Raw genomic sequence first — 14997 nt, 5'->3', positions numbered from 1 at the left:
TAGGTGTAGAAAGATATCCCAAGGCCCTTCAAAAAAAACACTAACTTTACAGTCTCGCCACACCTCTTTCAAACTCAAAATGATAATTAAGATCATCTTTTTATTTTGTTCTATTTTTAATACTATCGTACAACCAGTGAGCACTGCGCCCAATAGAAGACAGTTTTGATTTGAAGCACTCTTACTTTAATAACTGCAATTTTCCTCTCCCTCCTGACACATTATAACACAGCGTGGCCTCAACACAACATCCCCACACATTCACCTTCCACCATGACTGAACCATCCAGGGATAGTCCATGGATACAAGAACCAATGGCGGGCCCTCCCAGTGACATCAAGGTGACCGAACCTCTACTGATGTTAATCCAGCTCTCCGATACTTCTGCGCTCAGTAATTTGCTTTGGTTATCACGACATACAAAACCACCAGTCCTGTTTGAATCAAAACATCAATGAACTTGACATAAAAACTGCTCTTTAATGACCTGGACTTGGATACAAAGGGTATAATTTCAAAGTTCGCAGATTGCATGAAACTCAGAAATGTAGTCAACAATGTGGAGGATAGTAACAGACTTCAGGAGGACGTAAACAGACTGGTGAAATGGGCAGACACATGGCAGATGAAATTTAACACAGAGAGTTGTGAAGAGATACATTTTGGTAGGAAGAATGAGGAGAGACAATATAAACTAAATGGTACAATTTTAAAGGGGGTGCAGGAACAGAGAGACCTGGGGGTGAACGTACACAAATCTTTGAAGGTGGCAGGACAAGTTGAGAAGGCTGTTAAAAAAGCATATGGGATTCTGGGCTTTATTAATAGAGGCACAGAGTACAAAAGCAAGGAAGTTATGCTAAATCTTTATAAAACACTGGTTAGGCCTCAGCTGGAATATTGTGTCCAATTCTGGGCACCACATTTAGGAAGGATGTCGAGGCCTTAGAGGGTGCAGAAGAGATTTACTAGAATGATACCAGGGATGAGGGACTTCAGTTATGTGGAGAGACTGGAGAAGCTGGGGTTGTTCTCCTTCGAACAGAGAAGGTTAAGAGGAGATTTGATAGAGGTGTTCAAAATCATGAATTGTTTTGACAGAGTAGATAGAGAGAAACCATTTCCAGTGGCAGAAGGGTCAGGATCCAGAGGACACAGATTTAAGGTGATAGAGAGCCAGAGGCGACATGAGGAAACATTATTTTACACAGCGAGTTGTTATGATCTGGAATGCGCTGCCTGAAAGGGCGGTGGAAGCAGATTCAACAGTAACTTTCGAAAAGGAATTGGATAAATACTTGAAGGGAAAAAATTTACAGGGCTACGGGGAAAGAGCAGGGGAGTGGGACTAATTGGATAGCTCTTTCAAAGAGCCAGTACAGACATGATGGTCCGAATGGCCTCCTCCTGTGCTGTACCTATTATGAAGCCTGTTTCTTTTCATCGTAATTCTTGGCAATAACTTGATTCTTAAAAGGGATTCTGATAGTGATGGTTACATTCTATTTCCACCGAGAAAAACAGAACGGCTGGAGAATAAAGTCAATCTTTACCGTCTCCCCCGGCAGCGGCTTCAATTGTCCGTCAGTGGCGGCCATCTTGGCGTCCTGCAGTTCGTGTCTCAGAGTCTGCACTGACTGTAGAGCTGAGTCGATCTCCATGGGACCACACGCCTCATGGGCCTGTATTCAAGAGAATCAGAAACTGTTTCTCCATTTTCCTTTTGTCTTCTCTTAGGAACGGCTAGCAAGTCGTTAGCAACTGAACAAAATTTACCAGCCTCTGACAAACTTAACAAGCCAGTGATATTCCACCCATTACCGACCTTTTGCACAGACGTTCGGAGCTCAGCGAGGCTAGTCGCAAGGTTCTTGGCGCATTGGCCGAGCTGCATGGCAGCAGCCTGGTCAGCTACAGTGGGTACGGCGGCTTTAGCAGAGGAAACCATCTTACTTCCAGGCTAGAAAAACACAAGGACAACATTAAGAACGAACGAACGAACGAACTTGTATTTCTATAGCACCTTTCACGACCTCAGGATGTCCCAGCCACTGAATTACTTTTGAAGTGCAGTCACTGTTGTAATGTAGGAAACGCAGCAGCCAATTTGTGCACAGCAAGATCCCACAAACAACGTGATGACCAGATAATCTGATTCAGTGACGTTTGAGGGGTAAGTGTTGGTCAGGGCACCGGGGAGAACTCCCCTGCTCTCCTTTGAATATTGCCATGGGGTCTTGTACGCCCACCTGACAGGGCAGACGGGGCCTCGGTTTAACGCCTCATCCAAAAGACGGCACCTCCAACAGTGCAGCACTCCCTCAGAGTGCAGCACTGGGGTGTCAGCCTGGATTTTGTGCTCAAGTCTCTGGATTGGGCTAGGAACCCATGAGCTTCTGACTCAGAGGCGAGAGGGCTACCCACTGAGCCACAGCTGACACAAATATACCAGCTTTCAATATCTGAGGCAATACACTAACTCCCTTTGCAAGTATGAATCGAACTATCGGAAGGGTACAGAATCTCATTATACTACCATCAGACACTGTACATCATTAATTATTAAACACTCAAACGTGTTTATCCCTTCGATTACCTCTGCTGCTCTACAGTGCCATTAAAATTGAGCTTATGTGTAGTGTGCCATCTTAATATCACAATTAGGAAGAATCTGTGATGGAACAAACAGATGGGGTACCAGGATATGAGCATCATTTAAAGGTTGAGACGTGCACCATTAAAACCAAGGCTATTAAGTCAGAGTCAGCGAGTCTTGCTAACTCACGAGTCACGTCCGATGTGAATTATAAAGGTCTTCCTGAACAATTAATTTAGCTTGATTGGCACCCTCTCCCCCACCGGCGCACCGTGGCTGCTGTGTGTCCCATCTGCACAATGCACTGCAGCAACTCGCCAAGGCTTCTTCAGCAGCACCTCCCAAACCCGCGACCTCTACCACCTAGAAGGACAAGGGCAGCAGGCGCATGGGAACAACACCACCTGCAAGTGATACACCATCCTGACTAGGACATATATTGGCCGTTCCTTCATCGCTGTTGGGTCAAAATCCTGGAACTCCCTTCCTAACAGCACTGTGGGAGAACCTTCACCACACGGACTGCAGCAGTTCAAGAAGGCGGCTCACCACCACCTTCTCAAGGGCAATTAGGGATGGGCAATAAATACCAGCCTTGCCAGTGACGCTAATATCTCCTGAATGAGGTATTCTACTGAACATGGGCACAACTTATTACACTGAATCAACAGAACAGAAACAGGCCATTCGGCCCAACTGGTCTATGCGGGTGGTAATACTCCACGAGGCTCCTCCCACTCTAATTACCTCTTGGCCCCACTATCCCCTTCTCTCTCATGTATGCATCAAGCTTTGTGAAGGTTTCCAATAGTTAGACTGAAGTCACTTAAATGGGGAATCACTGCAAACCAAGGAGAAAGGAGCATTTTTTGTTGAAGATAAGCAGATTTAAATAAATCTCAATAACCAGATCCACCCACCCCTCCAGTGGCATTGCCGATGGTGAGTTGGTGGATAGAGGGCTTTATAAGGATGGAGCATTAGACGAGATAATGCACAATGTATTATTCTACTGCTAAGGTAGAGCAGTGTGTAAATCTGCTTGTTTCTTTAAGACTATATGGTCTGATTGCTGTAAATTGGCATTTCTGGGAGGTCAGTTAGAGGCTAATTGCCTTTAGGTATACCCTAGAGGTCAGTTAGAGGCTAATTGCCTTTAGGTACACCCTAGAGGTCAGTTAGAGGCTAATTGCCTTTAGGTACACCCTAGAGGTCAGTTAGAGGCTAATTGCTTTTAGGTTTATCCGGAGTTAGGTGAAGGATGCTTTCGATTGAGAGGGAAGTTTCTCTGTAGATTGGCAGCTAATTGTAAATCCTGTGCTACTGCAAAAGGTCAGAAAACCCAGCAGGAAATTATTTGAGTGACACTGAAATTTGAACACATGCCACAGTGCGATGCCTGAAGTATGACGGACATGTTTCAAAACATACATGCACTGATCTCGTATGACACTGCACGCGGTAAATTGGATGATACAATGCGTAGCGATCCTGAGCAGCTGGGCGGAGGGATGGTGAAATTGTGGCAATTCTCACCCAGGGAGGGAAACATGGGGAATACAAGGCAAATCCCAAAAGGTTTGGCCTCTGGGAGGGACGATTGTGTTCTGACTTGCTCCACAGATACTGTTTATTAATGAACACAAAATCCCAGCTTGTTTGGAGTTTCATTGGAAGAAGTGGAAGGCACTGTACTTTGGTCTTTATATATTTAGCACCTGAGGGGAGTGTTAAGACTATGACTGACGTGCTCTTGCCTGCTGAGGTGGTGGTGTGCCCCTTTAAGGGCCATCCCTTTGTGTTGGTTCCCCCCGGACCTTTTTAGTTTCTGATGAGGTCTCTCCGTCCTGTGCTGGTTCTGCGACTCTCTCGCAATGACATTTACTTATTTGTGTTTAGGACTTGTTGACAGTTCGGGCCCTGGTATTTGGTCCTCTTTAATGTGTAATGTTTATCTTTTAGTTTTATCACAGCTTTTTGTCACGGAGACGAAAATAATAAAATATTCCAAGTTATCTTGGAAAGGCGTGGGTTCAGGGCTGGGATGGGGAAGGGCCTGTGAACAACAAGCCAAAGAAGCACTGGAATTGGCCATAAATAGCCTGAGGACCTGGACCCCCATGAGGAAAAGGCTTTGCTGAGAGCCTTGATTATTATATGTTCAATTATCATAGCAGGTCCAGCACAGTGGAGGCCATTCGGCCCATCGTGCCTATGCCGGCCCTTAGAAAGAGCTATCCAATTAATCCCACTCCCCTGCTCTTTCCCCACTGCCTTGCAATTTTATTCCCTTCAAGTATTTATCCAATTCCCTTTTGAAAGTTATTATTGAATCTGCTTCCACCGCCCTTTCAGGCAGTGCATTCCAGATCATAACAACTCGCTGTGTAAAAAAATGTTTCCTCATGTCGCCTCTGGCTCTTTTACCGATCACCTTAAATCTGTGTCCTCTGGTTACTGACCCCTTCTGCCACTGGAAACAGTTTTCCTTATTTACTCGATCAAAGCCGTTCATGATTTTGAACACCTCTATTAAATCTCCCCGTAACCTTCTCTGCTCTGAGGAGAACAACCCCAGCTTCTCCAGTCTGTCCACATAACTGAAGTCCCTCATCCCTGGGACCATTCCAGTAAATCTCTTCTGCACCCTCTAAGGCCTCGACATCCTTCCTAAAGTGTGGTGCCCAGAATTGAACACAATACTCCAGCTGAGGCCTAACCAGTGTTTTATAAAGGTTTAGTATAACTTTCTTGCTTTTGTACTCAATGCCTCTATTAATAAAGCCCAGGATCCCATATGCTTTTTTTAAACAGCCTTCTCAACTTGTCCTGCCACCTTCAAAGATTTGTGTACGTTCACCCCCCAGGACTCTCTGTTCCTGCACTCCCTTCAAAATTGTACCATTTAGTTTATATTGCCTCTCCTCATTCTTCCTACCAAAATGTATCACTTCACACTTCTCTGCGTTAAATTTCATCTGCCATGTGTCTTCCCATTTCCCCAGTCTGTTGTGTCCTCCTGAAGTCTGTTACTATCCTCCACATTGTTTACTACATTTCCGAGTTTCACGTCATCTGCAAACTTCGAAATTATACCCTTTGTATCCAAGTCCAGGTCATTAATATGTATCAAAAAGAGCAGTGATCCTAACAATGACCCCTGGGGAACATCACTCTATACTTCCCTCCAGTCTGAAAAACAACCGTTCACCTTTACTCTCTGCTTTCTGTCACCTACAGCCATGTTGTAACCTCAAACAGGCCATTCAGCCCAATGAATCTGTGCTGGTGCTAACCCTCCATGTGAAAAAACAGTTCCAATCACGTTGATCTGCCCTGTTCCAATATCCCTTGATCCCCTTTTCCTTCATCCACCTCTCCAATCTAATCTTGGATGTTGACATAGTTTCTGCCTCAACCACTAACCCTGGAACTGAATTCCACAGCCTCGGTTCTAAATCACTTACATTTAATTTTATATCTATGGCCCCTTGTTATTGACCCCTCAACCACTGGAAATGGTCTTTCTATCTACCCTGACCTTTCTTTTCATAATTTTAAACACTTCTATTACATCACCCTGTGATCTGTGTTATGCTAATCAAACAAGACCCAAATTTTCAAGTCTGCCTCCATACTTTTATTTCCTCAAACCAACAAAACGTGCATTTATATAGCGCCTTTAATGTAATAAAATGTCCCAAGGCGCTTCACAGGAGTGATTATCAAACAAAATTTCACACCAAGCCACATAAGGAGATATTAGGACAGGTGATCAAAAGCTTGGTCAAAGAGGTAGGTTTTAAGGAGCGTCTTAAAGGAGGAGAGAGAGGCGGAGAGGTTTAGGGAGAGAATTCCAGAGCTTAGGGCCCAGGCAGCTGAAGGCATGGCCGCCAATGGTGGAGCGATTAAAATCAGGGATGCGCAAGAGGCAAGAATTGGAGGGGCGCAGAGATCTCAGAGGGTTGTAGGGCTGGAGGAGGTTATAGAGATAGGGAGGGGCGAGGCCATGGAGGGATTTGAAAGCAAGGATGAGAATTTTAAAATCGAGGCATTGCCGGACCGGGAGCCAATGTAGGTCAGCGAGCGCAGGGGTAACGGGAGAAAGGGACTTGGTGCGAGTTAGGATACGGGCAGCAGAGATACCAAGCAGCATCCTAGTGTATCCGCATTATACCCTTTCTAAAGCCTCAGTATCCATCCTATAGAGTGGAGCCCAATACAGTGCACACTAACTGGGGTCTTATTGAGGATTTAGATCAGCTTATCATTACCTCTTGGCTTTTATATTCTATATATCGTGAGATAAAATTTAGAATTCTATAAGCTTTTTTACAGCCTTATCAACCTGAGGTGCTGCCTTTAATGTTCTGTGAACATGTACCCCCAAGTGTCGCTGCTCTTCCACAGCACTGATCCTGCTTCCATTCAGAATATAATTACTGCTTTTTATAACCGAATTGCATCAGCTCACATTCACTGATATTTAATTCCATCTGCCACTGTTTATCCAATTCCCCATCTTAACAATATCCCATCTAAAGAATTAACTATACCTCGTATTTTGGCGTCATCTGCAATTTTTGACACCACTCCTTCTTGGCCTATGTTGAATCATAGAAATGTTATAGCGCAGGAGGCCATTCGGCCCATCGAGTCCACGCCGGCTCTCTGCAACAGCAATCCATCTAGTCCCACTCACCCGCCCTATCCCCATAGCCCTGCAAATTTCTTCTTATCAAGAACTTATCCAGTTCCCTTTTGAAGGCCATGATTGAATCTGCCTCCACCAACCCCTCGGGCAGTGCATTCCAGATCCTAACCACTCGCTGTGTAAAAAGGTTTTTCCTCATGCACCTTTGGTTCTTTTGCCAATCACCTTAAATCGATGCCCTCTGGTTCTTGACCCTTCCGCCAATGGGAACAATTTCTCTCTATCCACTCTGTCTAGACCCTTCATGATTTTGAACACCTCTATCAAATCTCCTCGCAACCTTCTCTGTTCCAAGGAGAACAACCCCAGCTACTCCAGTCTATCCACGTAACTAAAGTCCCTCATCCCTGGAATCATTCTAGTAAATCTTTTCTGCACCCTCTCTAAGGCCTTCACAACCTTCTTAAAGTGCGGTGCCCAGAACTGGACACAATACTCCAGTTGTGTCCAAACCAGTGTTTTATAAAGGTTCATCATGACTTCCTTGCTTTTGTACTCTGTGCCTCTATTTATAAATGATGTGGATTTATAAAGCCCAGGATCCTTTTTCAACCGCTTTCTCAACCTGCGCTGTCACCTTCAACGATTTGTGCACATAAGCCCCCAGATTTCTCTGTTCTTTTACCCCTTTTAGAATTGTGCCCTCTAGTTTATATTGCCTCTCCTCATTTTTCCTACCGAACTGCATCATCACGCATTTTTCTGCGTTAAATTTAATCTGCCACGTGTCCACCCATGCCACCAGCCTGTCTATATCCTCTTGAAGTCTATCACTATCCTCCTCATTGTTCACTACCCTTTCAAGTTTTGTGTCATCTGCAAATTTTGAAATTGTGCCCTGTACACCCAAGTCCAAGTCATTAATATATTATCAAGAAAAGCAGTGGTCCCAGCTCCAACCCCTGGGGAACACCACTGTACACCTCCCCCAAGTCCGAAAAACAACTGTTCACCACTACTCTCTGTTTCCTGTCATTGAGCCAATTCTGTATCCATGTTGCTGCTGCCCCATTTATTCCATGGGCTTCAATCTTGATGATAAACCTATTATGCGGTACTTTATCAAAAGCCTTTTGTAAGTCCATATACACCACATCAACTACATTACCCTCATCGACCCTCTCTGTGACCTCATCAAAGAACTATCAGGTTAGTTAAACACGATTTGCCTTTAACAATCCATGCTGGCTTTCCCTAATCAATCCACACTCGTCCAAGTGACTGTTAATTCTGTCCCGGATTATTATTTCTAAAAGTTTGCCCACCACTGAGGTTAAACTGACTGGCCTATAGTTGCTGGGTTTATCCGTACACCTTTTTTTGAACAAGGGTGTAGCATTTGCAATTCTCCAGTCCTCTGGCACCACCTCCGTATCTATGGATGTTTGGAAGATTATGGCCAGCACCTCCACAATTTCCACCATTACTTCCTGCAGCAACCTAGGATGCATCCCATCCGGACCGGGTGACTTATCTACTTTAAGTATAACCAGCCTTTCTAGTACCTCTTCTTTTTCAATTTTTAGCCCATCAGTATCTCAACTACATCTTCCTTTACTGAGACTCTGGCAGCATCTTCTTCCTTGGTAAAGACAGATGCAAAGTACTCATTTAGTACCTCGGCCATGCCCTCTGTCTCCATGAGTAGATCTCATCTGAATCACTGATATACACAGTGAACAGAAATGGCCCCAGAACTGAACTCTGTGGGACACCACTTCCCTCTTCCAAACATTCTGAACGCCCGCCTTTAACTCCTACTTTCTGTTTTCTCCCTTCTAACCCATTTTTAATCCAGTTTTCCATCCTCCCCCTAATTCCTTACCCCATAATCTTCTGCAGTAATCTCCCATGTGGTAACATGACAAAGGCTTTCCAAAAGCCCATGTACACCGCATTTCTCAATCCACAATGGCTGTTGCCTCCTCAAAGAATTCTATGAAATTTGTCAAGCTCAAACAGCCCTTTTGAAATCTGTGCTGGCTTCTTCTAACTATTTTCTCTTTATCTAGATACACGAGTGTTTTGGGGGGAAATGACTGAATTGGGGGAGGACTAGCAGCACTGGGGAGATCCACATACAGTCGCCAAGTACCTGGCTGGCAGAAAAATAGCAGATATGAGTTGTGGGCAGGACTACAGGCTGGAGTCAGATCCGACAGGCCAAGAACACATCAGGCCGATGTGGGCCATATGCCTGAAACAGTGCATGGTGGGCCAAAAATGGTGGGCGTTAGATTGAGGTGGGCTAGAAATTCATTGCATGACTGACAGAGTTTAGGCTTGAGGGGGAAAAAAAACGCAATAGATGCATTTCTGACTGGAAATTTTAATTATTTTTTTGTTGCAATTTCTTTTTAAAACTTTTTTTTGTGTTGTAACTTTTCATTTTTGTAACCTGGTGCAGTCAGCTGACTGAGGGGAAAATTGGCGGGAAAGTTTTCAACAAGTATTTTGAGTGATCGGATTGGTTCATTTTCTGTGCTTTTTTATTGACTGACAACAAGGCTGAACCAAATCTGTTGTTCTGGTTGGTTGTGGCCAAAAGGGGCGTTGAAAATAAATTGACTGCTTTAATTGGTTCAGGTTCCGCTGTGCTCTATTGGTCGATTTTAACTGCATCTCTTAGGCGCTGAGTCGTGATTTGTTTATTACGAAATTTGGGCGCGTCAAAAAGTCACACAGGAAGTGCGATGGGACAAACAGGAAGTGCGTGTTATTGCGCCATTTTATAACATTGTGGAGTTACTCATATGCTGATGTACGAGGACAGGACTATTATGTGCAATGTATTATCCCCGCTGCTCAGATGGAGCTGTATCTCTTTAAAGCCCAAAATTTCATCATTAAGTAAGCAGAGTCCTGAGGTCATCCAACGCTTAATTACTGTTTGGTGAGGGAATTTGCAAATTGGAATGTACTCGTTAGATTCAGGCTGCAGCTGAAGGCACTGCATTTTAAGAGTGTTTTTGCATCTGTAATGAAGTGTCGTGTCCACACGGACAGATGTACTGCCTTTAATCTCAGAGAGAAACAGAGAGAGAGAGAGAGAGAGACACCGGGGTATATCGTAAGTCAAGGCCATAGAGCAGTGTAGCGATTTGGGTAAAACAGACTGTGGCAGAAAGGGACAGAGTGTTCAACGGTAATAGTGCATCAGTGAATAAGGGAAAAATAGTAAACAGTTAAAATTAAAGGCGCTTTATCTGAATTCACAAAGTATTTGTAACAAGATAGACGAATTAATGGCACAAATAGAGATAAATGGGTTTGATCTAGTATCCACTACAGAGACATGGTTGCAAGGTGACCAAGGTTGGGAACAAAATATTCCAGGGTACTTGAATTTTTGAAAAGACAGACAATATGGCAAGAGGGGGGGGGAAAAGAGGAGGGGGGGGAAAGAAGAGGAGGGGGGGGGGAAGAAGAGGAGGGGGGGGGAAGAAGAGGAGGGGGGGGGAAGAAGAGGAGGGGGGGGGAAGAAGAGGAGGGGGGGGAAGAAGAGGAGGGGGGGGGGGAAGAAGAGGAGGGGGGGGGGAAGAAGAGGAGGAGGGGGGGAAGAAGAGGAGGGGGGGGAAGAAGAGGAGGGGGGGGGAAGAAGAGGAGGGGGGGGGGAAGAAGAGGAGGGGGGGGGGAAGAAGAGGAGGGGGGGGGGAAGAAGAGGAGGGGGGGGAAGAAGAGGAGGGGGGGGAAGAAGAGGAGGGGGGGGAAGAAGAGGAGGGGGGGGAAGAAGAGGAGGGGGGGGGAAGAAGAGGAGGGGGGGGAAGAAGAGGAGGGGGGGGAAGAAGAGGAGGGGGGGGAAGAAGAGGAGGGGGGGGAAGAAGAGGAGGGGGGGGAAGAAGAGGAGGGGGGGGGAAGAAGAGGAGGGGGGGGGAAGAAGAGGAGGGGGGGGGAAGAAGAGGAGGGGGGGGGGAAGAAGAGGAGGGGGGGGGGGAAGAAGAGGAGGGGGGGGGGGGAAGAAGAGGAGGGGGGGGGAAGAAGAGGAGGGGGGGGGGAAGAAGAGGAGGGGGGGGGGAAGAAGAGGAGGGGGGGGGAAGAAGAGGAGGGGGGGGGGAAGAAGAGGAGGGGGGGGGGAAGAAGAGGAGGGGGGGGGGAAGAAGAGGAGGGGGGGGGGGAAGAAGAGGAGGGGGGGGGGAAGAAGAGGAGGGGGGGGGGGAAGAAGAGGAGGGGGGGGGGGGAAGAAGAGGAGGGGGGGGGGGGAAGAAGAGGAGGGGGGGGGGGGGAAGAAGAGGAGGGGGGGGGGGAAGAGGGGGGTAGCCCTGATAATAAAGGATAACATAATGACAGTAGTGAGAAAGGATCCTGGCTCAGAAGATCAGGAAGTAGAATCAGAATCAGTCTGGGTGGAGATAAGAAATAACAAGGGGCAGGAAACACTGGTGGGAGTAGTTTATCGGCCCCCTAACAGTAGTTATACTGTTGGACAGAATATTAATCAAGAAATAAGAGGAGCTTGTAACAAAGGTAATGCAATAATTGTGGGAGACTTTAATCTTCATATGGACTGGGCAAATCAAATTGGCAAAATAGTTTGGAGAACGAATTCATGGAATGTATTCGAGACAGTTTCCTAGAGCAATATGTCATGGAACCAACCAGGGAACGGGCTATTTTAAATCTTGTCTTGTGTAATGAGACAGGGTTAATTAGTAATCTCATAGTAAGGGATCCTCTGGGGCAGAGTGATCATAATATGATAGAATTTCACATTGAGTTCGAGAGTGACGTACTTAAGTCCGAAACTAGTCTCAAACTTAAATAAAGCCAATTACATAGGTATTGAGGGGCGAGTTGGCTAAGGTTGATTGGGAAATTAGATTAAAAGATATGACAGTTGATAAGCAATGGCAAACATTTAAAGAAATATTTCATAATTCTCAATGAACATTCATTCCATTGAGGAATGGGAAAAGTGATCCATCCATGGCTAACTAAAGAAGTTAAGGATAGTATTAGATTAAAAGAAGAGGCCTGTAATGTTGCCAAGAAGAATAGTAAGCCTGAGGATTGGGAGTGTTTTAAAAGCCAGCAAAGGATGACCAAGAAATTGATAAAGAGGGAGAAAATAGAATGAGAGTAAACCAGCAATATAAAATCAGATGTAAGAGCTTCTACAAGTATGTAAAAAGGAAGAGAGTAGAGAAAGTAAACATGGGTCCCTTAGAGGCTGAGACAGGAGAAATTATAATGGGGAATAAGGAAATGGCAGAAACGTTAAACAAATATTTTGTATCTGTCTTCACAGTAGAGGACACAATAAAATACCAGAAATAATGGGGGACCAAGGGTCTAACAAGAGTGAGGAACTTAAAGTAATTAATATTAGTGAAGAAAAAGTACTTGAGAAACTAATGGGACTAAAAGCCGACAAATCCCCTCGACCTGATGGCCAACATCCTAGGGTTCCAAAAGAGGTGGCTGCAGAGATAGTGGATGCATTGGTTGTGATCTTCCAAAATTCCCTAGATTCTAGAACGGTCCCAGTGGATTGGAAGGTAGCAAATGTAACCCCGCTATTCAAGAAAGGAGAGAGAGAGAAAACAGGGAACTGCAGGCCAGTTAGCCTGACATCAGACATTGGGAAAATGCTGGGATCCATTATTAAGGAAGTGGGTTAGAAAATAATATGATTAGGCAGAGTCAACATGCTTTTATGAAAGGGAAATCATGTTTGACAAATCTACTGGAGTTTTTTGAGGATGTAACCAGCAGGGTAGATAAAGGGGAACCAGTGGATGTAGTATATTTGGATTTTCAAAAGGCCACTCAAAAGGTTGTTACACAAGATAAGGGCCCATGGGGTTGGGGGTAATATATTAGCATGAATAGAGGATTGGTTAACAGACAGAAAACAGAGAGTAGGAATAAACGGGTCATTTTCAGGTTGGCAGGCTGTAACTAGTGGGGTGCCGCAAGGATCAGTGCTTGGGCCTCAGCTATTTACAATCTATATTAATGACTTAGATGAGGGGAACGAGTGTAATGTATCCAAGTTTGCTGACGATACAAAGCTAGGTGGGAAAGTAAGCTGTGAGGAACACACCAAGAGTCACCAACAGGATAGACACAGGTTAAGTGAGTGGGCAAGAAGTTGGCAGATGGAGTATAATATGGGGAAATGTGAGATTATTCTCTTTAGTAGGAAGAATAGAAAAACAGAATATTTTTTAATTGGTAAGAAACTATTAATTGTTGGTGTTCAGAGAGATTTGGGTGTCCTTGTACACGAAACACAAAAAGTTATCATGCAGGTACAGCAGGCAATGAGGAAGGCAAATGGCATGTTTGCCTTTATTGCAAGGAGGTTGGAGTACAAGAGTAAGGAAGTCTTGCTACAATTGCACAGGGCTTTGGTGAGGCCACACCTGGAGTACTGCGTACAGTTTTGGTTCCCTTACCTAAGGAAGGATAGACTTGCCTTCAAGGCAGTGCAACAAAGGTTCACTAGATTGATTCCTGGGATGAGAGATTGAGTGGAATGGGCCTATATTCTTCGGAGTTTAGAAGAATGAGAGGTGATCTCGTTGAAACATATAAGATTCTGAGGGGGCTTGACAGGGTAGATGCTGAGAGGCGGTTTCCTCTGGCTGGAGAGTCTAGAACCAGAGGTCATAGTCTCAGGATAAGGGGTCGGCCATTTAGGACCAAGATGAGGAAAAATTTCTTCACTCAGAGGGTGGTGAATCTTTGGAATTCTCTACCCCAGAGGGCTATGGATGCTCAGTCAATGAGTATATTCAAGGCTGAGATTGATAGATATTTGGACTCCAGGGGAATCGAGGCATATGGAGATAGGGTGGGAAAGTGGAGTTGAGGTCGAAGATCAGCCATTGAATGGTGCAGCAGGCTCGAGGGGCCGTTTGGCCTACTCCTGCTCCTATTTCTTAAGTTCTAATGTACCTGAAGGAAGTTCTGACTGGCGATAATCAAGGCGAGTTGGGCACTAAGATTCTCCGGCTCAGCTTGACTCCCTCGGACTCCCTGCACCAATTGAGGTATATAATCAGCGACAGCCTGTAGAAATTAGATGAAAGACAACATGTGTAAGGAAAGCATTCTGTGTTTCTTGAAGTGTATGGGCTACATCACAGAAGGAAACATTATCCAGAACAATCATATTCCACCCCAAAAATTGGTCTGAACTTGCAATTATTTTCTCATACAGATCAAAACACCCAACATTTCAACACTCTGGATGTTATGAAATGTGGGAGTTGGGACGGTGGTGGTTATGTCGAGTATGTTGCAAGAACACAGCAATATTTTGTGCTTGGTCTCCAATGTGCATTCTCAGGATGCCTGGGCTCACTTTGGTGCTTGTTTCCATAGTCTTTATTACGAAGGATGAGATTTTCCCCACATCACTAAGACCGCCTACTTCCACCTCCATAACGTCGGCCATCTCCACCCCGCCTCAGCTTATCGCTGCTGAAACCCTCAGGCCTTTGTCGCCTCCAGACTCGATTATTCCAATGGTCTCTTGGCCGTCCTCCGATCTTCCACCCTCCATAGACTTCAGCTCATGCAAAACTGCTGCCCGTTCCCTATCCTGCACCAAGTCCCAGTCACTCATCACCCCTGTGCTCACTGACCTATGGTTGTGCTTGGTCCCCGAACACCTCTAACTCAAAATTCCCATCCCTGTATTTAAATTCCTTCATGGCCTCACACCTCCCGATCTCAGTA

The 14997-nt window shown here is 45.3% G+C and overlaps 1 protein-coding gene across 3 annotated transcripts in view; it reads right to left on the bottom strand.

Moving 5' to 3' along the window:
- The window catches only part of tln2b (talin 2b), a 320826-nt gene that overhangs the window by 108237 nt on the left and 197592 nt on the right, over nucleotides 1-14997 (bottom strand). For all 3 annotated transcript variants that reach the window (XM_067973305.1, XM_067973306.1, XM_067973307.1), the window contains exons 24-26: nucleotides 14212-14325; nucleotides 1827-1961; nucleotides 1555-1683 (exon numbers count right to left, since the gene is read on the bottom strand). In XM_067973305.1, coding sequence (XP_067829406.1) covers nucleotides 1555-1683; nucleotides 1827-1961; nucleotides 14212-14325 — 378 coding nt within the window. The remainder of the gene's footprint in view (nucleotides 1-1554; nucleotides 1684-1826; nucleotides 1962-14211; nucleotides 14326-14997) is intronic.

This window comes from Heptranchias perlo, chromosome 38 (genome assembly GCF_035084215.1).
Source record: "Heptranchias perlo isolate sHepPer1 chromosome 38, sHepPer1.hap1, whole genome shotgun sequence".
Lineage (NCBI taxonomy): Eukaryota > Metazoa > Chordata > Chondrichthyes > Hexanchiformes > Hexanchidae > Heptranchias > Heptranchias perlo.
This window is presented reverse-complemented; position numbering and strand designations above follow the sequence as displayed.